The 25,253-nt window shown below is 45.1% G+C and overlaps 1 protein-coding gene across 4 annotated transcripts in view; it reads right to left on the bottom strand.

Moving 5' to 3' along the window:
- The window catches only part of TGFBR2 (transforming growth factor beta receptor 2), a 42,722-nt gene that overhangs the window by 9,402 nt on the left and 8,067 nt on the right, over positions 1 to 25,253 (bottom strand). For all 4 annotated transcript variants that reach the window (XR_015055149.1, XR_015055150.1, XR_015055151.1 and 1 more), the window contains exons 2-5: positions 13,747 to 13,945; positions 11,230 to 11,432; positions 4,309 to 4,833; positions 1,805 to 2,127 (exon numbers count right to left, since the gene is read on the bottom strand). Coding sequence is in view for 1 of the 4 variants with exons in the window: in XM_085869997.1 (XP_085726123.1) it covers positions 1,805 to 2,127; positions 4,309 to 4,833; positions 11,230 to 11,432; positions 13,747 to 13,945 (1,250 nt within the window). In the remaining 3 variants the exon portion in view is untranslated. The remainder of the gene's footprint in view (positions 1 to 1,804; positions 2,128 to 4,308; positions 4,834 to 11,229; positions 11,433 to 13,746; positions 13,946 to 25,253) is intronic.

Here is a 25,253-nt window from a genome sequence, read left to right as displayed (position 1 = left end):
GTGCCGGTGCGCGAGGTCATTGGAGGAGTTTGTATTTTGCCAAACCTTAAGGAATAAACGTCAAATTGCATCATTGAAGGTTTGCTCTGCTATTTTTATTACTAACTCGTGATCTGGTATTGTATATGTGGGGGAGAGTGTGTGTGTGTGCTTGTGTTTTTTTTGTGTTTCTGGGTCACAAACACCGCTGGATTGGGTCACGAACGCACGTCGTCATGTCCAGGTTGGACATGATGTGTGGGTTGCGTGGTTGGTGAAGTTTCCTTTGTGTATTCTCCATGTGTGGATGAAGTGTTGGGGATCGAGTGTTGTTGTTTTTTGCTCGTCCTGTTCAGTTGCTTGCACCATTCACTTTTTGCCATTTGTATCCGAAGTGGGATATGTGGGATATTTATGTGGGAAGTGGGATATTTGCCATTTGTGGGTATGTTCACAGTCTCACCAGTTAGACCACCCTCTCAGCTCTTCATGTGCCACGCTTCCAGTATCAACCTGTGTCGTTTGTTTGATGTCATGTCTCGCACACGGGTCCCAAAGTCAAATTTGTGGCCATTGACGTGCTATGGCTGACATTGCACACAGGCATTGACGTGCTGTGGCTGACTGGGTCACCTTTCCAAGCCTAATTGCTCTATCATGTTCATCTAGCCTTTGTTTTAAATTTCTTCCCGTTTCACCAATGTCGAATTGGTCATAGTCTCTGCATGACGAATGGTAAACTACTCCAGATTTATGACTAGTTGGTATTGGTGTTAGCTCAATGGTTAGGGTGGTGTTCTTTTTATTTGCATAATCCAAGCTGCCCCGATGTTATCTCATATTTCTATATATTTGACTGCCAAAGGTTTTTGGGATCCTCGGATCCTGAGTTCAAATCCCCCTCGGCTGTTGAATTATTACCAGGTGGGGTTGACTCTGCCTGTCATCCTTCCGAGGTCGGCAAAATGAGTGCCAGCTTGCTGATATCCTGTGTCGGAGTGGTCACCCGTCCAGGATTGTGGCCAATAGCCAAGGAGACTGCTTAGGCAGCACCAACGCTCTGCACAGAGTATGGTCCCAAGGAATGGATGGATGGTAGTGGGTGGGTCCTTTAGTTTTAAGATGACATTAGGATTGTGCATAGAGGCTTGTAGGCTATGCCAATCCGTGTGCTGCAGACTATCCTGGCAATCCTTTCAGAAAGGCTCGGGTAGTACGGCAGAACACAGTGCCCAAGCATGTCTGGCTCCTTCCGCTCTGCCTGTTTTGTTTCTTTCAGGGTGGAGGGTTGCCCTTTGCTATCGTCATTATTCGGCAGGACTCCTCCAACTCATGTAATTTCTTGAATTGCATCAGTTTAGGAAGATGACACAGTCCAACAGCTCCCCGATCTGCTCTCGAGGTCTATTGGCCTGACGAAACTCACTGAGAAGCAGGTGAAATGTCACCTGAGACCGGGTCTGCTCTTGCTTGTTTATTACTAAATTAACAGAGTCGATCTATTGTGATTACGTTTTGGTTGGATGCACCTTTTTTCCTTTTAAAACGCATAATCCAAGCTGCCCCGATCTTATATCAGGCACCTATATATTTGACTGCTAAAGGTTTTTTTAAATTTTAAAGTCAACCTTAGTTTGTGCTTGTAAAGCAGAGAGGAATTTAGAGACCTAAGATGTCATATTTGGAAAGCAAGAGACAAACCCTGATGAAATCACGTCTGTGTATTGTGTGCTCTTTATGAATGGTATGTAGTTGACATTTGTGCGACCCTGTAAGAAGTATAAATGTGCTTTGAACAAGTAGGAAAGCCTATTTATCCACATACCTGTCCATGATTTGCCAACTCATCGATGCTCAATGCTGGATCGAGGCGAAGTGAGAGGCCGAAGTCGCAGAGACAGCAAGTTCCATCGGCCTTCACAAGAATGTTTGGACTCTTGATGTCACGGTGGGCAATGGGCATCTTTGGTTGGCCACATGCGGTGCGATCTGCATGCAGGTGTGCCACACCACGTGCCAGTGATTGACCCAGCACACACAGCTCCTGCCATGCCAAGACCCGCCATGCCAAAAGCTCTTGAAGGTTGCCTCGAGGGTGGTATGCTGTGATGAGCCAGTACTCCTTGTTCAGAGTGCCTTTACCCATTCCTGTGAATCAGAAACAAAAATAAAACATTTTTCTTCGATTTCAAAGGGAGCTTAACATTTCATTAAATCATCGGTCATGTAATGGCTTGGAGCGTTCACTCTGCGTCAGGTAGATCAGTAGTTCAGCCGAGTCAGACCAAAGACTTTTAAATGGTACGTGCTGCTTCTCTGCTTGACATTCAGCATTTAAAAGGATAAGAGCATGGACAATCCCCATAGGTTGGCATCCATAAGGAGGAAATTCCTCCTTAGGAAATGCTCCGCTGAGTGCGGTGAGAAAGGCGGCGCCATTGTCGTGGCACCACTGGTACTCAGAGTGCCCCAGGAAATGATGGCACTTCCCCCAGCTCAATGACTGTGTTTGTCTCATCGAACAGTCCTATGATGCATTTTCTGTATTCATTTGTATGTCCACGTGTATGAGATATGTGTGCAGCAGCTCCACTATGAGTCTTGGATCCTTAAAACAACAAAATAAAGGAAATGACACTGACTCTGCGATCACGAAGTGATCATCAAGGGAAAGCCTCCCCTGATCAGGGGATGCTTACCCTTAGTGATGGCCTGCGACTTACCCTTGGTCCGCGATCGAATGATGGTCACTTTTTTCAGACCACTATTTGACCTTGACCTTCAACATTTTGGGATAGACTGTAAATGACGATCTATCCGACAAATATCAGGTGCAAAACAACAGTGCAGGTACATTATTATGATGCAAGAACATCTTGGAAGGCCAAGCATGACATCTTTCTTTCAAGGTCTTTAAGATTCGCATTGGCAAAACTGAGTGATGACAGAAACGACTCTTCTTCAGACTGCCATTTGACCTTGACCTTTAACCTGGAGGGGTATGATGTAGATTAAGCATAAATGTGCCTTGATGTGGGGCTCCAGGTTATCTATAGAGGGCAATTTAATTCCGATCGGACAAGCCTTCGTCGAGTTATGATGAAAAATGTTAAAATTACGATACAATTAGATCAAAGTCAAAAAAACATTATGTCAACCCCACATAATTGTGTATTCCCATTGTTGAGGCAAAATTTCATTCCAAAAGTTCTTGGACAGCTCAGAAATTTGGAGTGTTGGGAGTGCAGGAATAATAATAATAATAAAATAATTAATTTTCCAAATGGTGGTTTAGTGCTCCTATGGGTCTTAGAAACTCTGTGATACCTTAAAAAATCGGGGGCTCTAATTGTAGAATCAAACCCGAGAGCAACAATAAGCCTCCCCCTATGCTATCTGTCTCTCTATCAAGTGCAGCCTGCGGCTGCTGGTTACATCATTGGTTGGGATGCGACTATGCCGCTGATGCAGTGTCCCCCTTACCAGTGCACTGGTACTCATTTTGCCGACCTCGGAAGGATGACAGGCTGAGTCAACCCTACCTGGTGTTAATTAAACGGCTGCTCGGGGCTTGAACTCAAGATCCAAAGATCTTAAGCCAGCCACCTAACCGTGAAGCCAACACCAGGCTGAGGCCAACGCCACATACATTCCATTGTTGTTGTTTCGTATACAACCTGTGGCTGCTGGTTGCATCATTTTCTGAAAGCACGGCTGTGCCGGTGTTGCAGTGCCCCGTTACTGCCTCCTCCTTCATATGCAGCACACAGCTGCAAGTAGCATCACTAGCTGAGGGTGCGGCTGTGCCGCTGATGAAATGCCTCTATTATCGGTACACTGGTACTCATTTTGCCGACCTCAGAAGGATGATATACTGAGTCAACCCCACCTGGTGTTAATACATTGGCCAACGGGCTCAAACTGAGGACCCTAAGATCTCAAGCCAGCCACCCTAACCACTGAGCCAACACCAGGCTTCCCCTGTCAGCAGTAAGCTGGTATTCATTTTGCTGACCTCTGAAGGATGGCAGGCTGAGTGAACGCATGTGGTGTTATTTTAACAGCACGACAGGGGCTCCAACTCGAGAACCTAAGATCCTAAGCCAGCCACCTTAAGCGTTAAGCCAACACCAGGCTTACACATTCCATTTCAAGTGGAGCATTCTTCACTGCTCGTATCTCATAAAAATCACAGGCGACAATTGGATCACATATTCTTGGGAATTATCATAAATTCAGAGGTTGGTGTGGTATCAACTGAATTCCAAATACTGCCGTGTTACTTGTATGGAGATTAAATACATGTTCTCAAACATTCTTGCGTGGTACCTGGAAGGCCATTTGCTTCGTGCGATGATCCACTGCATAAACGCTCTTCTGCAGTGAGGAAATGCAAGATGCTGTCATGTTTGAGACTTGCAAGTGAGAAGATCTCCTTCTCGTTCTGCCAGGAAGCCACCTCTGGAGCACGGAAGATTTTTACAGCCACCGTCTCAAAGTGGCCCGACGCTGGGTTCTGCCGAAGCTTGGCACGACGCACGCGGGCAAATCGTCCCTTTCCAACCTCCACGTCAAGTTCAATGGGAAGCAACTCTGTGTTGTGGTTAAGGTTGTTGGCACATGTTGAACTTATGTCTGACTGATCATCTCTCAGGCCACAACGATCGCTGCTGTCTCCTTGTCCAAGCAACACCTTGCGCCCCGCCTCTCCATTTATGACCTTCGGATCCGTGTGATTCAGGTTACGCTTGCGATGCACACGGTACGCGTAGAACCCGATGACCAGGAGAAGGGTGATGGCAGCTAATGGCAGTAGGCTCAACAGCACCACGAGGTTCGTCTGTTGTTCTGGCACTGATAAACAAAGCACAATGTGGAATGTTATCCAGACAGAGCACTCAAATGAACATAACGACTTATTATTCTTAATTTTGATGTGCTGTACATTATTGCATCTCACATCTTTGTCGTCATGTTCAGACGTCCTCAAAGTTCAACCAGAAATATTCTGAATATTCGAAAATGCTTTATCTCTGCGTATGTAAATGAGGATAAATCACGCTTTGCTTCTTCGATATTTCTCACCTGAAAGGGTATTATATCCTTCGAGTACTCATGTGCGCAATTACAAGTACAAGCAATCTTGTAATAATGATGCAACGGTATATGTATTTGGGTCAATGTTCTTTGGAGAAAACAATAATATCAAAAATGCACAGGATTATTTAAATTAATTAATTAATTAATTTTTTAAAACCGTTTTTCCGAGGGACAAAGGGTTTGCATTACTCTGTCGACAGGGAAACCCAGTGATTAACGCAGTTTTCTCCTGTTCATCCTGACTGCAATGATAAATGCTCAGTGCCCATGTATCCGTTAGTGGGTGGTCCATCGTACATCCTGTTAGTTGTCGTGCAATGAACTGGCTTCCATTTTGCACAAGGGCTCGACATGAAAAACCTCCTCTGATGGACGGTAAAAGACAAACACTCCAGAACTTAGAAGTCGCTTGAAGCAAACGATTGTACCTCCTTCTGATGATTGATGTACACGTGCTTCATTCATAGATACTGGGATGGCAGGATATCCTAGAGGTATGAGCACTCACACCTGAGCTGTCTATCCTGGGTTTAAATCTCGGCTCAGACACAAATTGTCATCCTGGTGTTTCGCAGGCAAGTAGAGGCATCAATGTGTGTGTCGTCCCTTGGATGGACGTTAAATTGGGAATCCCATCTGCGAGCATAAGTTGGGGGGTGGGAGGGGGTGTTAAAGATCCCAAAGCGTGTTTTGCGAAGAATAGGTGAGCCATCGCCGGTACCCTGGAAAAACTCCAAATTGATATTCTAACCTACCGGGGGCACTGCCGTGCCTCTGAAAGAACTAACGCCAATGAACAGCTATGTGCTGTGTTTGAAGAATAAGAACAACAACAACAACTCGTATACATTAAAACAATGTTTCACCAAGCCAAATCAAACTCGTATTCACAGCAAGATTAATCTCCAGTGCCAATTTCATTTCCTTCATGTCAGATTAAATTTTGCTACCATCATTACGTGCCTGGTTTTATTTTATCTTTTTTGAAAGAATTCATCAAAAGCCCTTTTTGTTACCTAATTCTCGAACCGAGATTTGAATACAGTGTTTATATTTTCCCAAAAGAAATGTTTTCCTCATTCGTGAGTTGATTTATTAAAGGTTGTTTACATATTTGAATTCAAGACGAAGCTATAAAACTGGAAGCGTGAGTACACCTCATCGTATTGGACAAATGACCAGGATCTGCAGTCTGCCGATGCAAGGCTATGGGTGAGAAACTTTATTCTTTCACAGTGGGATTTGCTGCAGGAGTTAGTTAGTATCTGCCCCATAACATTTAAAGATTATTTAAAATTAAAAAACGAGTCATACCAGCTCACTCGAGATTTATTTTCAGCATTGGTATCCTTTCCCCACCCACAATATGCCCTTCCCTTAGGTGGAAATCAGTGGGTCAACCCTTTGCACGATTCCACGTAAGGCTATGGGAGCATATTTCCACGTTATTCCACGTTCGGTAGCACGTCGCTGCGCGAGTTGAAAAAGTTATTCCACGTGTACATGCAAAAATTGCAAATCGTCTACGCACACTCGCGAGGAGGGATGGGGGAGGCGAAGGGGAGATGTCTTTCATGTCAATGAACTTATCCCGGGTAACGCAAGCACTAATGCAAAATTTGGTGGAGGTCAGCCAAGCCGTTTTGGATTCCGTAAGAAACAGACATTCAGACATTGCCTTATCTTATATAATAGGATAGGATGACTTTAGAGGCAGTTTTTTGTTGGACAAATCTTCGGTTACAGGTCGGGGGTAAATGGAATTTCCCCAAGTCTAGGGAACAAGTTGACCAGTTGTAATATGAGAGATTCAGCATACAGTACTTGTATGAACTAGAAGCACCCTCTCCCCCTGTGGGAGCGGCCAAAGAGAGTCATGTTATACTTATTCGACTATGAATATGCAATCGGTGGCTGGCTTTGATACCAATACAAATCAGAGGGCCGCTAGGCATCAGAAAGCAACACATATCGAACTAACAGTTTCAAATGAAGCACCGCGCCACCGTTAGAGCATTTAAATTGCATCAGATGTGGAAAATTAATGTGAATTGTTGCTCCCAGGTTGCCGGCTCGATGACAGAAGACGCCGTTTGCATTTTCCCCTTACTGGCATGTGAAACCTGCTCGTATTTATCAATTGACGTGTTGGCCCAACTTCCGTGGGCAATTTAAAGTGGTGATATTTCCACAAAGTGATACTTTATTTTTGGACACCATGAGAGGGCACTGTACTCAAGTCTGGGCATACAACCAAAGATTTTAGCACACACACGACCAGAGGGTGCTATTTGTCACATACATACATACCCACATACGCCATAGCTCCATTATACATATGCAGAATACCCGCCGTATCAGCAATCTTGACCAAATACGCAACACATTCTCCGACACTTCCGTTTATTTGGGTGGTGTATAGGTAACAGGCCCCTGCCTCAATCGCTCCCGGAAAAAAAAAACCTGGATAACATATATGAAGTAAAACCATACGTCCTGCTTATGTGCATATATAATACAACGTGGTTGTATAGCTCTGATAATTCCAATTGCACCTCCTCCCATCCCCAAATTGCCAAGATGGGTGAAACAATTTTTTTTTTCAAAACTTGATTGAATCAAACGAAACTTCAGGAAACACACCTTCATGGTGTCCTGGGTAATCCCTGAAAGTTTCAGCTTCCTCGGTCAAATCCTCTCAGAGGAGTAGATGAAACAGACATACAACATACAACATTCTTTCCCTCCATTATATATATATGTATATATCTTTATATATGGTGTCCCAAAAAAATATACAACTTTTAAAATGCTTCGTTTGATCCTAAAAAATCAGTAATTTTGTCACTAATGCTTCATTTCTTGTTGCAGAGACCCTGAAGTTTATTTTGATACCAAGCAAGCGCCAGAAAAATGCCAAGACTGACCGTACAACAACGGACGAAAATTGTTGAACTTTGGCACCAGACGAAAAGTGTCATACAGGTGCAACGTCTTTACTCGAGACATTTCAGTATCCACTTGCACCATGCACCAAACTTTCGTACAATAAATTGCACCATTGCAAAGTTTACCAATGTGGAAACCATCTGTGATCTTTACAAGGGTCACAGTGGTCGGAAGAGGACAGGTCGTAGTGAAGAAAATGTGGAAATGGTGAGACAGGCGGTCGTTCAGAGTCCAAAAAAATCGATTCGACAACTTTCTGCCGAGACAAACATTCATAAGAGCACCGTTCAGAGGATCCTTCACCAAGACATTCATGCTTTTCCATACAAAATTCAAACGGAAACGGTGCTTACTGATCAACAGAAACACAAACGACTAGACTTTGCAAATTGGTTCTCAGGAAAGTTGGAGGAAGATGCAGACTTCCTCAAAAAACTTCACATGACGGACGAATGCCATGCTCACTTGTCCGGGGAGGTAAACAAGCAAAACTTTCGGTACTGGGGAACTGGAAATCCTGGTAATGCATCAACTGAACTGGTGCCTCGATCTGTTCTCAAAGTCACATGGGGTGGCGGTTGGTTGGTATGGGATAATTGGTCCATACTTCTTTGAAGATGACCAGGGACGCACATGCACGGTAAACCAGAGGAACTATCGCGAAATCATTCAGGAATTCTATCTGCCTGAACTACGTACTCAGGCCCGTCGGAGAAACAACCTGATCCAGATGAGAACCCAGTGGTTCCAGCAGGATGGGGGCACCGCCCCATACAGCCAGGGAAACGAGGCGTTTTCTCAACTAACATTTTGAGGGCCGCTTTATCTCCCTCTACGAAGACGTTGAGTGACCACTGTATTCCCCTGACCTTACTCCTCCAGACTTCTTCTTGTGGGGGTATCTCAAGAACAGGATCTATGGAAACCCTAGACCTCAGACTCTTGATCAGCTGAAGGAAAACATCCACCGAGAAATCCAGATCATTCCTCAGGAAACGTTTGCCAAAGTGATGGAGAACATGACAACGCGTTTGCAGGCAGTGATCGGACAATGTGGAGCCTTCGTCGAACATGTAGTTGAAAAGAAAACGACGATTCTATACCAAAATTTAAATTTTGGTGGCAATTTTGACATTGGTACAATAAACATCAACCTTTCAGCTTTCTATCCAGCCATATATCTTTTTTAAAATATATTGTTGCGGATTCGCGCCCGCCGGCGTGCGAGCGGCCACGTAACTCGAATCGCGGAACGTCGCCCACCGGACGGACAATCCCGTCGTGACCCTCTCGGACTAACGCCGGGAACTAGTCACGGGTGGGCCTTTCGGCCTCACCACGATCGTGCCAATTGGCCCCCCGCGTGGGATAGGGTTGCTCGCCAAATTCGACCTACCTAAGTACCCACACGGAGGGTAGACCGGGCGATCGCACCTCGCCGCAGGTCGACTTCGGACACGGGCCACTTTAAGCGACCCGTTCCGTACTATCGGGATAACCGAGCGGTGTTATCGTCAACCCCGACGGTTCGATTAATTATCGGACGTTTTAGCCCACGACCAACCCTTTACGTGAAGTAAGATGGAGATTCAATAAAGGAAAAGACGAAGCGAAACGGGAAAAACAGTTCAACATAAAGCACATTTATTCCGCGGCAAACGGAAAGCACACATATACAATTATACACCAAAAGCAAATGTAAAAGAAGAAACACCACAATAATGCACAAAAAGCAAATGTAAAAGTGAAACACAATGCAGATCTACCACCGACTACTGAGCACACGGCAACACTTATACAGTTTTACTTCACAGACGGCGCCGACAACACATATACTCAAAGCAAAAGAAAAAGGGACCACCCTCCACTATGAGGGGGGCAGACGGGCCTGGGGCCGAGACCGCGTCGAGCCTACCCGTCTGGTGATGAGCCGCAAAATGGCGCTGGCGCCCCGACTCCGCGGGCCTCGCTGGCACAGCCTGGAAATGGGGTGGGAACGGGGCCCCCTTCTCGCACTATCTCAGCGCGGGGGGAAACAGGAGGGGGTTGTTGATGCTCGGGGGAAGGAGGATATCTCGCTGGTTCGGGTCCCGCGACGAGCGTCTCCACCGCGACCTCGGTCGCGTTATCGGCCTCCCCTCTCCGCAGCTCCCCGACTCTGACACGAGCGCCCCCTCGACTGCCTTCGCCGCCGCCACCTCTCCAACTCTCCCACTCTCCACAGCTCCGTCCAACTGCTTTCTCCGACTCTTCTCTTGACTGGCTCTTCCCAACTCAACTCCTTCTTGACTCTTCCCAACTCAACTTGACTCCACCAACTCCCAACTCGACTTCACTGCCGGCGAGCGAACGCGGCCCTTTATAGCCCCCGGGGCCTCGCTCCTTCACCTTCGACCCTTTACCTCTGGCTGGCTCCCCATTGGACAGAGGAAAAGTGGGCGTGAATGCTTTTTGATCCATGAATCTGCATATAGCGATATTACTCCGACACACCTGGAGGCGGGGCCAAATCGCCCCATGCTCGCTGATAGGACGGAACAGAAGTGGGCGTGAGTCGTTTTTGATCCGATTTCTTCGGAAAGGCTGGTGTTTCTGCACCCGCTGCTCGGTGCGCGCCCTGCACGAGTCCAGTATCGGTGCCCACAAGCGGCGCGGGAATGACGGTGATGCGATGGTTGCGAGGGCGAGTTGTGACGGTAAAGGTCGTGGCTGTTGGCGTTGTTGTTGTTGTGAAGCGGCGTTGCGGTTGGTGGTTGTGTGATGGCTGTTGAGACGTGGTTGGTGGTGGTAGTAATGGTAGTAATGGCGGCTGGTCCAAAATAAAGATAGTAAAAGAAAAACGGCTATCTAGAGGGGTCGCAGCGCGAATGAATGACATTTATTCCCTCGAAACAACGGGTTTGGGCCTAACTACACATATACTTACAGAGATATCTCACCTAAGGGACCTGAATGGTGGTTTGCGAATCTCGTCAACCACAACAATATGTTATGACCATCCTCTTTGCAGATGAAAAGTTGTATATTTTTTGGGACACCCTATATATATATATATATATATATATATATATATATATATATATATATATATATATATATATATATATATATATATATATATATATATATATATATATATATATATATATATATATATATATATATATATATATATATGTGGCCTAGAGGCACTGTTCTCACCTTTTTTCTTGTGTGGAAACACCAGCTTTTTATTGCACAAGTGGATGCCTTTACAAATGCAGAAGAAAGCTTCATCGCCACCACCTGGCCACTTCTGCATCACACACTCTGTCTCTCCCTCTGGTGGCAACCGTGCCCCTATGGGTAATTCTTTAGGTTCCAGGCACTTGTTTTCGACTCGCGATGATCCACCAATCGTCGTCCTGTCACACCAGGGTCAAGGAGATCCACGGAAATGACTAATTAGTATTTATTATTACAGTACTTATTATCATTATATAACTTGTTATTATGATCATATCTCATGCCAATAGGCATAGAGACAACCGTTCATATATGGTGAATATTTTCAGAGCTGAGAATTAATCATGGGTACATTGCTACTCCACAGTAGGAGACCTGTTATTGGCCCACATAACAGTTACAAATGGCAATAAAAACTATTAAACATTAAAAAAAAAACCCCACAAATTATCTGCTTTCGAGCAGAATGATAGAGCAAACATTGCTTATCCCCAATGACCAATATGCAGCTTTACATTGATGAGAACAATCCACCCTCAATTTTGGGGAGCAAGCTTGGGTGATGATGCTTCTGGGCAATGATGGCCTCAAATATTTGAAGGCAATAAAATTCTTATGTACAAAAAACAGTTATTGGCCCAATAGGGGCAAGCAGCAAACAGTGTAAGCCTGCTCTACACTGGAGAACCTTTTATATTACACAAGCATCTCAGATAATGGAGCTAAACAACAAAGGGCAGCAACTTTCCAGACCACCAAATGGTATTGGAAAGGAAAAAAGGAGGCGGATTGACGTCGACGACAAGAACAAAAGGTTTAATGAAACCAAAATGAGGAACAATAACACTGAGAGGAAAACAATGGGGAAAATAAATCAGTGTGTGTATACGATGCCGTGCATGTGCATGGGTGAGCACAGGAAGTCATGATGGGCAGCACATGTGATATTCCATGATATCCTGGTCACAATCAAAAAACTAAAATGTAATTGGGCTGTTCAGGTCACAAGAAGAATGGACAACAAGAATGAGAAACTGGCAACCTCGACAAGGTTCTGAAAGAAACGGAGGTAGACCAAAGATCAGACGGAGAGAAAATTGAAAAGCTTGCCGGAATCCAATTTGCATCAAACAGAAGGGAATCGACCGTGTTGAGGGAGACCTTCATTCAACCCGTCATAGACTAAACAAGCCGGTCAAGTCTCGACGTGTCTTTTATCAGGTGAAAGTGAGCTGGACTATCTTTATGAATAATGAGATAGCGAGACACAAATAAGAATTAAAAAATAAATTTGGTCAATGCCAATTAATAACTGAGACTAAGTACAAATACATGGGGTGATCAAAATCTATTATAATAAAATAAACAATTATTGGAAATATTAGGGGCAGTATAATTACATCCGCCACCGAAGGTGAAGGAGGAGGTTATGTTTTCACCCCCTTTCTGTCTGTTTGTCTGTTTGTTTGTGTACACGATATCGCAAAAAGTTATGGACGGATTTGGACGAAATTCGGTGGGCAGGTTGCGTGTGTGACAAGGACAAATTAATTCGATTTTGGTGAAGATCCGGATCCGGATCTGGATACGAGAATTATTTAATTTTCTAAGTGATTCTTCACCGTTGAGAGATATGGCCAAAAAAGATATAGTACTGTATGGCATGATATTTCAAAAATGTATTGGGCCTGAAATGTTCTCGTGGATCAGGCATAATGTGGCGGAGGTATGCGCTCTGCCGAGTGCCCTTCCAGTTATCTATCTATAATTCCAGCAATCTGTGTGTGTGTGTGTGTGTGTGTGTGTCTGTCTGTCTGTCTGACTGCGACCGCCGTTTCTCGATGACCGCCTGTCTGATCGGATTGAAACTTGCCAGGAATATTGCCGGGGCCCCGCAGATGTGCCTTTTCGAGGTTTGATATTGATCGGACGAGCGGTTCCTAAGTTACGGCCATTTATCTGTCGACCAATGACAGGACAACACAATTCTTCTTCGTTTGATATGACGTCACAATTGACTCTGGGGACCTGAGTATGTTTCCCAAGTTATGGCCATTTATGATACGGTTGGTCCAATCTAATTGAAATAATGCCCCAATCCAGTCGTCATTTACGCAGCTACAGGCCTGCCCCTACGGGCCCGTCCCTACGGGCCCGTACTAGTATTATGCAATGATACTATGGCAAGACAATCATTAAGAGATAAATGATTCAAACGATACAAAATGAATCACTAATCCACAAAGAAAGACATCATGATGCAATCTCACACGGGACATCTACAACCGCATGTTCCACATCAGCTTAATGATGAATGCAACTGTAACAACGTTCCGACACAACACTTCTCAGAATCATGAAAGCTTGCTAAGATGTACTCGTGGCATACTCATTGGACGCCCTCAAGCAATATGGGAGCTCGAGATATGACGTGCTGGTACAATGTCATTATTAAAGAGCCTGCAAGCTCCAAATAGGAAGACAGGGCCTTACCAAAACGCTGCACACACATCTTCTGTGTCGTTACAGAAGGAAGCAAAATTACAGCTGGCAGTGCACTCTGTTCGGTCTTCATTACACGATGGCTCATCAAAATCTCCAACATCACACCAGTCACAAAGTTCCAAGTCCATGAATGGTGGGAATGACAATGACTGGCAGAAGAGGCCCAGCAGCAGGAAAAGCTGAGGTACTACAACAGAATGAGGGGAAAAATCAAACTTAAGAAAAACTTTCAGAGCACGTCCAAGAAAACTTTTTATCATCAGCACTACCATCATGAACATCAAAACCAATACAAGTACATTCTTCAAAAGCAACGAGATAATTGGTTTACTACATTATATTCACGAGAAACACCCGCTCCCTTAGGGAGCATTGGAAAATTGACTACCCCCCCCTACTCATCAAAAGGTATCATCAGCATCAGCATCAGTACTCATCAGCGTATCCTGTGTCCCACCAACAAATAAGAAAAATTTGGTGGAGATCAGGCCAACCCTGTATTTTTTCTATGATTTTCATATGCACATACATACATACATAGATACATACATACATCCAGACCATACTCTGTGCAGAGCATTGGTGCTGCATAAGCAGTCTCCTTGGCTATTGGACACAATCCTGGATATGTCACCACTCCGACATAGGATACCAGCAAGCTGGCACTCATTTTGCCAACCTCGGAAAGATGACAGGCAGAGTCAACCCCACCTGGTATTAATTCAACAGCAAAGTGGGATTTTAATTCAGGATCCTAGGATCCCAAGCCCACCACCCTAACCATTAAGTCAACACCAAGCATATACATACATACATACATACATACATACATACATACATACATACATACATACATACAGAGAATAGCCTTATTTAATATCGTAGGATTATTATATGACAATGAAAGCATAATTATTGGTGTCATAAAATACGGCAGATTTTAATTACAAGTTAATTTTAAAGAATGTTTGACATACTTAAGATTCAATGTACATGTTTTAATGGACAGTCGCTTTTCTACATAAGCAAGCCTTATTACAATGCCCCAAAAAGTACAAGGAGATTTGTAACAATCACGTACATGGAGACGTTTAGCCTTTCCCAGAACAACAGGATTCAGCTGGTGCAGCTTTTCCACACCACGAGAGCTATTCATATCTTACACATGTGGAATAGCATTGTGTTTCCGATTCATTGAACCATTTGTGCCGATGACATCATGCACAGACCAATACATATGGTATAACGCACAGGATGCGTCTTGATGTGGTTGCCACGCATAATTATCATGGAGCTTGCAGAACATCCCAACTTTTGAATATCTCACTTATTTCTCTCAACAATTATCATAAATAAGTTTGAAAACCAAAACTTCCAGATGTTTTTGGAAGTGTTTATCATCATTGCTTTTCACCAATAAGTTTGATAATCCCACTTCAATATACTGCAGCACAAATGGACGACAAGAAAAAAGTTTTCGAAGATTAAAAAAAAAAGTTTCACATCCCTTGGGGTTTGTACAGCACCGCTCCCCATGTGAGGGGTGGTGTTCAACTCATAATAAGATACACCAATTCTCCACATGAAAAATAAGTGGGGTAATTATCAAACGGTATTAAATATCACACTATTTGTTTGACTTTTACAAATTCCTGAACTGCTGGATGAAATGACTTTACAAATTAAGCAACAAAAGGTGGGGTTGGGGCCCATGCGCATGCGAGTAAATCACACAAGTAGGGGAATTAATTCGTCCATAATGATGGGTTCTTTGCCAGTCATCATAACCAGGAATACAAACTGGAAGTGAAAATTAATCATGGTTAAATTCTGACCACACGTTCCTGAGAGAAAGTTAATTGCAACTCATCTTCGAGAAATGAAAATGTCAGCCTCGGTCGGGCTGAAATATTGTTGTAGGCCGGGGTTCGTTGGTGATAAACGACCACTAGGTGGAGCAGTAGGGTCGTCTCCAACGAACACCCGGAATTTAGGTCGTGACTCTCAGATAAGTCCGAAAGGTCATTGGTCCCTTAGCGAACCGTGGTCGCCAATATTTCAACGGCATGGGGTAGGGTTAATTGCCTAATTTCAATATAACTAAATACCCATGTTGTCCAACTACCGGAGAAAACCACACCCTCGACGGACCTCAGGCGGAACAGACTGTTTACCGAGCCCGATCCGAGTGTAAACCGAGTGGGGATTACCAAGATCCGTCAGTCCAAATGAACAATTTACGACACGAACGGCCTCACTAATTCTCAATACGCACCGTGCTGGGTCAATGGGAGAAATCACAGAAAATGAGCTGGTACATTTAACAGGGGTTTATTTATCAGGGGAGGAGGGGAGCACACAAAGAGCAGAATTATCCGAATATGAAAATGTAATGTACAATGAACACAGGGCACTTAGACAGTTTCTACTTACAGGACGGCACCACACATGCACACACCCAAAAGAACTGGAGCCCGTCGGGTCTTTATTTCAGCCTTTCAGCTCGGAGGGAAGGCGAGCTGAGGGCAGGGGCCTACTCTTGCACCTGTCCGCCTCGTGCGGTCTGGTCGAGCTTGTCCGGTGGCGAGACTCGAACCCACCGCCAACAACGCAGCACCAAGCTCCAGGGACCAGGGAAAGAGCATCGGACGCCAGCCAGCACGAAGGCGGACGAGTGAGAGATGAGGAGCCAACCAGCGATCGAGCCCAAAACAGCTTCCTTGATCAGGCCACACCAGGCGAGGCAGACGCTCACAGCCAGCAAGAGAATGGACCAGACGAGATGCCAGCAGGAAAAACGAGGCTTCCTCTCTTTCTCCTTCTTGACGGGGCGAACCTTCTTCGACGACGGGGCCACCTCATCTTATCCTTCCCCTCCCATGCGGGTCGAGGGAAACGCTCTGAGGTACTCGCCCCCGGATTGGACGAGGGGTTGTCAGGCGACTCGTGGCCGCCGTTGATTGGACAAGCTCACAGTGGGTGGAGGGAACTTCACCCCTGTACGTGACATGCTGCACGTGGGCGATGGATGGCGATGGTGCAAAAACGAAGGATGAAGATTTAAAGATATAACCAGAGTTGGTGTCAAAGCCACCCAATGCTCGCCTGTTTATACATTTATCGTTTTTAAAAGACTCGTCTAATAATTAAAATTTTTTATAAAGCATTGCAGTGAAGTCTGATCCAAATAATTTTAAAGCAATATATGTATTTGTATATTGTAATCAGTAACAACAGAGCAAGGGAGCACAATATACGCCCGAACAAGAAGGTATATACAGAATTGTGCTACTACATGGAAAACAGCATCCTGGAATACAGAACCCACAAACGTATTGTTGAAAAGTTGAGAAAGATCAAATTAAAGGACACAGTGGTACTAAACCTTCAGTGCTAACACCCGACGAGATAGAGGCTGTAAGAGAGGCTTTGTAGGCATCTGCAAAAAAAGTCGACACGCCAATTTGCACAGCTGGTGGTAACTTCTTACATGACCGTTGGCAGAATCATAAACGACGATCTGAAACTGTACCTGAACACGATGAGGTCACTGCAGCACTGGATTAAAATAAATAAGAGAGAGGTTCAAATTTTTCATTGCCATTGCTCAATGAATCAAAGAAGACCAGGATTTTCTGGCCAACATTTTCTTTAGTCATGAGGCCCTCTTCCATCCCGGCAGCCATGTGAACAAACAGAACATGGGATTTTGGGCAGAAATCCAACCGCACGAACATATGGAACAACCCGTTTCCGACATGAAAGTAACGGTTTGGTGTGCTATCAGACGTAACAGTATTATTAGGACCGTTTTATTTGAGAACGAAGCCAGACAAACGGTGACAGTCAACACAGATAACTGCGGAGAAGATTCCTTACAGCACTGAGAAGGGAGCAAGACATGAGAATTAAATCATCTTCGAGCAAGATGCACCACTGCATACGTCTAATTGTGCTTTTGTGACCGATTTATTTCTCGAGGGACGGACAACCTCAGGCCTCACTACTCCCAGGATCTGTCTCCTCCTGACTATTAGGGGTCCTGCAAAGTTAAAGTCTATGAAAACAGCCCAACACACTGCAGGAGTTGAAAAATAACATCAGATGGGAAACCAGACTCGTACAAGCTCCAGTTCTCAGCCGAGTCATCGACAACTTCAGTGTCCATGTGGCAGCTTTCATCCAGAGGTGAGGTGCTTGGATTGAGCTCTTAATCAACTACTAATTATGTCGCTCCTTATTGCTTGTTGAAGCATGTTTTAACTATAATAAACAAACATTTAATTAATCCTGTATATTATTAGACAAAAACAAACACAATCGACCAATAATAAAAAAATATGTCATTTAATAAAAAGTTGAACATCATTTTGGATCACCCTGTATATAATTTGAGAAGTGTCTGTTTGTTCGATTGTTGGATTTTTTTTGCAGGTTTGTTTGTGGGTTTCTTTGTGGGTGATGAATGCAAATGTTTTCATCATCATCATTCACCCCAATTATGGAAAACATTGCAGAATGCAGAGAAAACCTCCGAGCAGTATTTGTCCAGAAATTGCAGGAAAGCATCCCAAAACATGCATCTCCTGATTTGCATGAAAAAGTTGGTCACACCAAAAAGTGACATTTCATGCATTAATTTTGTAAAATACAATTAATTTTTGTTTCTTCAACAAAACATTATCATTATAACACCTTTTATTAACCTCCGCCATCTTCGAAGATGGATGGAGGTTACTGTTTTCACCCCTTTCTGTTTGTTTGTTTGTTTGTTTGTGAACAGTATTACGGAAAAACTCCTCGACGGATTTCGACGAAACTTGGTGGGGGGGTTAGGTATGGTCCAATGATCATGCCATTAAATTTTGGACTTGGTCCCCCCCCCCAAAAAAAATTTTTTAGAGAAAAAAAAATATTTTTTGCATTTCTACATGTTATAAGTGATTTCCAACCCCCCCCAAAAAAAACATTTTTTTTGCATTTCTACATGTTTTAAGTGTTTTCCAACCCCCCCCAAAAAAATTGTTACCCCCCCCAAAAAAATGTTAGAGAATTTTTTTTTTTTGCATCTCCATGTTTTAAGTGATTTCCAACCCCCACCCCCAAAAAAAGATTTTTTTTTGCATTTCTACATGTTTTAAGTGATTTCCACCCCCCCCAAAAATTTTTAGTGAAAATTTTTTTTTTGCATTTCTACATATTTTAAGTGATTTCCAACCCCCCCCCCCAAAAAAATTGATTGAGAAAAAAAGTTTTTTTTTGCATTTTTACGTTTTAAGTGATTTCCAACCCCCCCAAAAAAATTGTTACCCCCCCCCAAAAAAAAAGAATTTTTTTTTGCATTTCTACATCTTTTAAGTGATTTCCAACCCCCCACAAAAAATTGTTGGAGAAAAAAAAATTTTGCAACTTTTTTTTCAACAAAATTTCGATTTTTTTTTAATATTCTTTTTGCATTTTTACATGTTTTAAGTGATTTCCAACCCCCCCCCCCCCAAAAAAAAATGTTGGAGAAAAGAACTATAACTGTCAGCACTGTTGACATATTTAATGAATAAGATATAAGGTTCACTTGAGTGATCCAGCAGTATTGGCGGCGGAGGTTTTGCACTCTCCCGAGTGCTCCCCCTCTAGTTTGTTAAAGTATTTGTCAATGTGGAAGGCAAACCTGACCGAAGGCAATCTCGGTGCGTTCCACATAGCCCGCAACAAGTGTGTGTCCACTCTCAGGAGAGCCAGAAAACAACATCTGTCCAACCTCAAGAATGAACTTTCAAACTTGTCTCCCTGCTCTAAAACTTGGTGGTGCCTTGTTAAGTCTGTCTCTGGAATATGCTTCCCTTCAATTCCTTCCCTCTCTTCAAATGGCATCAAGCACAGCTGATTCTGCTCGTGAGAAGGCCGAATGCCTCAATTCTTTGTTTGTTTCCAAATCTTGTGTCTCCATCCAACGCAGGTTATTTGATGGCCTTGTCGTTTTCCTTATCGACTCCAAACTGGTCTTCCTCCTCTTGCTCTCTCTCTCTCTCTCTCTCTCTCTCTCTCTCTCTCTCTCTCTCTCTCTCTCTCTCTCTCTCTCTCTCTCTCTCTCTCTCTCTCTCTCTCTCTCTCTCTCTCTCTCTCTCTCTCTCTCTCTCTCTCTCTCTCTCTCTCTCTCTCTCTCTCTCTCTCTCTCTCTCTCTCTCTCTCTCTCTCTCTCTCTCTCTCTCTCTCTCTCTCTCTCTCTCTCTCTCTCTCTCTCTCTCTCTCTCTCTCTCTCTCCCTCTCTCTCTCTCTCTCTCTCTCTCTCTCTCTCTCTCTCTCTCTCTCTCCCTCTCACCTCTCTAACCATGAACTCTTGCCCCTCCAGGTCATATACATCCTCCCAGAAATGTAACTTTAGCACTTACCTCCCTCCATTCACCCTCCATTTCTCTCATATATGGAAACATCTTCCAGTTTGTTGTCTCACCTTTTTCCCTCCAAGACTTCACGTCTGCCACCCACTGCCACCTCACAGTTCCACCTCTGCCCTTCATACACCTGTTGAAACCATGTCTACATTTCACCAGCATTTCCTTGTGCTGTGGTGCATCCATGAGTTTCTGTCCTGTTTCTTGTTCACCCGACTTTCTCTATCTTAAACCTTTGCCACTTGTGTCCTACTCTTCCATGAACCTGCACATCTATATTTTGAAATAGGGGCAATGCCCCTGCGCTCACCTAGTGGAACCAGGGAACCACTGGTAGGTGTGGATTACCCAAAAATATGTAAATTAGCCAATGGTTTGAACAAACTTGTGAAAACTACAGGTTCGTTTTCCGATTCGTGCTCAAAATATGACGATCAATTAAAATCAAGTTCTTCCTCGATCATAAACTGATGTTTGTGGACAGACGGACGGAGACAGACATGAACCAATTGCTAAACCCCGCTTTTCGCCTCGTGTGAGTGGGCTAATTAGAGTTACCTGTTGCTATGAGTGACCCGTATTTAGTTTACAATTTTCAATTAACCATAAAAAATCAGTTCGACAGGATATACATTTGTTGTTATATATCTGACCTGTTCCTCTGTTCATCTTTTGTTGATCTGTTTTGATTTATTTGGATTCGTCAACTCGTTCTTCCATGAGCCTCGATTTTGTATACAAACAAAGAAAGAAAGAAAAAAAACAAGTTTATGACAACCATATTGTCAGGTCAGGTTCGATCTGTGACCTGCTACAGGTACCATGTAAACCTGTACTAACCTGTTCCATGGTCGGGTTGTCGGCGACTAAACCGTCTCCCCCACCAGGTTTTCTGGTGAGGAGGGTGTTTGGATATGGACACCCAGCAGGATTAAAAACAAAACCTGTCAAAGGGCGGAGGAGCTCCTTGTGAGCCAACGGCCATCCATATCTAGTGCCCAACTGTGTCTGCGGACGTCCTCCTGCAGTTGGGTTACTTCTTATTTGGAGGTTGGTGGCAGGATTTGCACTCCAGCCACCGTAAAACGCTTCATTCCGCAAAACGCAAAAACGCAAAAAAATCTGAAAACCCACTCCGTGGGAGTACCTCCTGTGCAGCTTCCCTTCGCAGGGCAGCTCACCGGATGATGGGATTGGGGCAAAGCCTTCGGGACCCCCAATCTTTGATAGGAGGGAAACCACGGGGTAACATCCCTGGGTCAGATTGCGGGAGAGTGTGTCGGAGTGGTGCTGAGGTGTCGTCCACCAGACGGCGGTCTCCTTGGGTTAACCTGAGGCGGTCCCTTCGGGTGGGTGCCTGGAATGTCCTATCCCTAAGAGAGGATGATCACCTGTCTCTGTTATCATCTGAGCTCAAGCGTTTGGACATCGGGATTGCAGCTCTCTCTGAGGTTCGGAGACCGGATTGCGGCGAGATAATGGTGGGTGGTTACACCTACTATTGGTCTGGTCGCTCTGATGGTTACCATACCCAAGGAGTTGCTGTAGCTGTGTCCAATAAGCTGACCCCAATGATAATTGAGGTAACACCGGTCAACGAGCGTATTATGAGATTAAGGATTCGTCACTCCTTAGGTGTCATTTCCCTGGTCTCTATTTATGCTCCGACTGAGGCGAGTGATCTTCCCGTGAAGGATGCATTCTACGCCACACTCGAGTCTGTGGTTGATCAGTGCCCCAGACGAGATACACTTCTAGTCTTGGGGGATTTCAATGCATCGACTGGAACTGATAGGGATGGTTATGAGGTGTGTGTTGGTCCCCATGGGTCAGGAACTATGAACCAGAATAGCACTAAGTTCCTTGACTTTGCAAGAAGTCATGGACTTAGGGTGGCTGGTTCATGGTTTCAGCGCCCGCAAGCTCATCGCTGGACTTGGTATTCCAACGCTGGCGGTGTGGCAAAGGAGATTGACCATGTCCTCATTGACGGTCGTTGGAGGATGATCCAGAACTGCAGGGTCTACCGGAGTGCTCAGTTCCTCAATACTGACCACAGGCTTGTTGTAGCAACTCTAAAGCTGCACCTTAAATCCTGGAGAATGGTACCATCCCAGCCTAGGCTGGATGTTGCCAAGCTCAGGGATGAGAGAGTAGCTGAGGAGTTTGCGAACAGGCTGAGTGGACACTTGGGGGTCTGGGTGCTTTGGGGGTCCTGAAGAGTTGTGGAGCACCTTCAAGACCACCGTCCTTGATGTTGCCGGTGGATGCCTTGGAGTTCACCGCAGGGCAAAGAAGAATTTTGTCTCTCAAGGGACACTGGATACCATTGACCAGAGTCGCAGGGCCAGGCTGAATGGCAGAGCTGAGCTGTTCAGGGAGCTGAGGCGTAAAACTGTATGTGCACTGAGGGTGGACAAGGAGGCCTATGTGCGAGGAATCTGTGAGGGGGTAGAGCATCACCTGTGGACAGGTGATTCTCGTCCCGCTTACAGGGGAATTCGCGCATTACGTTCATCCAAGCCCATCCCTCGGAGCACTGCAGTTCGAGCAGAGAGTGGTAGGCTCTTGACAGAGGAGTCTGAAGTGAAGGCTCGCTGGGCCGGTTACTTTGAGCGGTTGTACCAGGCTGATCCCCCAGCTGTCGAGTTGGACGTCAAGGGTGTTACAATCCCTGTTGCTGACCCTCGAATCAACTGTGGTCCACCATCGCTTGTGGAAACACGGGCTGCGGTGAACCAGTTGAAACGGGGCAAAGCTCCAGGGATCTGTGGCATCCATGCTGAACTTCTCAAGGCTGGTGGAAATGCTGCACTCGCGTCGTTGCATGCAGTTTTGTGCTCTGCCTGGAACACAGGCATCATCCCAACTGACTGGAAGAGGGGCCTTGTTGTCCCTCTCTGGAAAGGGAAGGGTGATCGCCAAGACTGCAACAACTACCGAGGGGTGACGCTGCTCTCAGTGCCGGGCAAGGTCTTTGCTCGGATAATTCTTGATAGGGTTCGCCACCATCTGCTTGAGCACCAGCGTCCAGAGCAGTCAGGCTTTACACCAAAGAGGTCAACGATTGACCGTATCCTTGCTCTTCGTGTCCTCATTGAACGCAGACGAGAGTTTCGGCAGTGGCTGCTTGCAGCCTATGTTGATCTCTGTAAAGCGTTCGATTCAGTGAATCGGGATGTCCTCTGGAGGATTCTTGGTCTTCGTGGGGTGCCACCGAAACTGATCGATCTGATGTCTGAACTCTACTCTGGTACTGAGAGTGCTGTGAAGTGTGGTGGTACCGCCTCTGACTTATTTCCAGTTGTTACTGGAGTTCGTCAGGGATGTGTACTTGCCCCCACACTTTTCAGCACTTGTATGGACTGGATTTTTGGGAGGATGTCGGAGAGATCAAGTTGCGGTGCATCGTTTGGCAATGTCAAGATCTCGGACCTTGATTTTGCAGATGATGCAGTCATCTTTGCGGAGACTTTAGACATCCTCTTGGGGGCCCTCGAGGTGCTGAATGAGGAGTCGGAGCCGTTGGGATTACGGATTTCTTGGGTCAAAACAAAGATCCAGGCTTTCGGTGACATCTTGGATGCTGCTGTCCTGTCTGTGTCTGTTTGTGGTGAGGATGTTGAGGTCGTGGATAGATTCACTTACCTTGGCAGTGATATTCATGTCTCCGCAGGTTGTGAGCCGGAGGTCAATAGACGTCTGGGTCGGGCCTGGGGAGTCATGGATTCACTGGATCATGGGGTGTGGCGCTGCCGGTACCTGTGCGGGAGGACGAAAGTCCGAGTCTTCAGGTCTTTGGTACTTCCAGTCTTGCTCTATGGGTGCGAGACTTGGACTTTGACCAAGGATCTGAGACGGAGACTTAATTCCTTTGGTACCAGGTCTCTTCGGAGAATCCTTGGCTATCGCTGGTCGGATTTTGTGTCCAACGAGCGGTTGCTGAGAGAGACTCGGATGAGATTTGTTACCTGCATAGTCCGTGAGCGTCAGCTGCGGCTGTATGGACATGTGGTTCGTTTTCCTGACGCTGATCCTGCTCACCAGATTCTCTCAGCGAGGGAGTCTCATGAGTGGAGGAGGCCAGTGGGCCGACCACGTGCCTCATGGTTGCAGCAGGTTGACCATCATCTCAAGGAGATGGGGATGGGCCTGGCATCTGCCTGGGGGATGGCCAGACGGAGGCCCCTGGAGTACCGGCGGAAAGTGGACGCAGCGACGCGCTGTTCTGGCACATGCTCCCATACCTGACCTGACTCACACTCAAGACTGATATTAATTAATTATATCCATACGATGCAGCATCGTGCACAAGGCCACATAAACAACACTTTGATGATCAGTGCCCTTCCAACAACTTGCCCCTATTGCAAGACCTTTAATTATATCGTTTATAACTCGATGACGGTCAATTGGTTATCCCTAAAGTTCTAGAAATAACTATTAATATATGCATTAATTTTGTACCGTTTATTCGTCAAGGTGTCACCCCCATCTACATAATAAACATAGTTACAGTACCATTGATAAATTTTGTTCAACATAATCTCCATCCTTCTCGATGCGCTTCATCCAGCGGTCAAACAACCTTTCGATCCGAGCACAGAAGCCTTCCTCCTGAAGTGACCTTAACGGTGTACGTGGATGTGTTAACCTCCAAGGAGGAAGCCAAATGGCTTCCACCAGCTTTCGTCGATTTATTTATTTTAACCTCGAAACTCTATTGTTGATTTCATGTTCCACATCACCAGTAATTTAACAATAGTTTGGGTGACTTGCTTGCTGAAACTTTCTTGGTACAAGATGCCATTAATTCCTGAGACAAAATAGATTGTGTGATAAATTATACATTTACCAGATATCTTTACCACTTAATTTACGGCCAAAATTATTCCCACAAAGTTTTGGCCGAAGTCTTTCACGAACTGGCTGGCCAGACCTGACATTTGAATGAAGGTGGCAGAAATTTGTAATTTGTTTCGGCTTCCAGCGATAACTCGCCTCCTGTTCATGAAAAAAAAATAAACAACCTGAGGTCTCCAACATCCACCGAGTAATGCTTGATATGATGCAACACCTTGCCTTCGAAGTATCAACCTGACA

The sequence above is a fragment of the Eptatretus burgeri genome, chromosome 2 (assembly GCF_056783735.1).
Source record: "Eptatretus burgeri isolate ZD-2024b chromosome 2, Ebu_testis_v1, whole genome shotgun sequence".
In the NCBI taxonomy this organism is placed as follows: Eukaryota; Metazoa; Chordata; class Myxini; order Myxiniformes; family Myxinidae; genus Eptatretus; species Eptatretus burgeri.
Note: the sequence above shows the minus strand (reverse complement) of the source record. Positions and strands in the feature narration are given on the sequence as shown.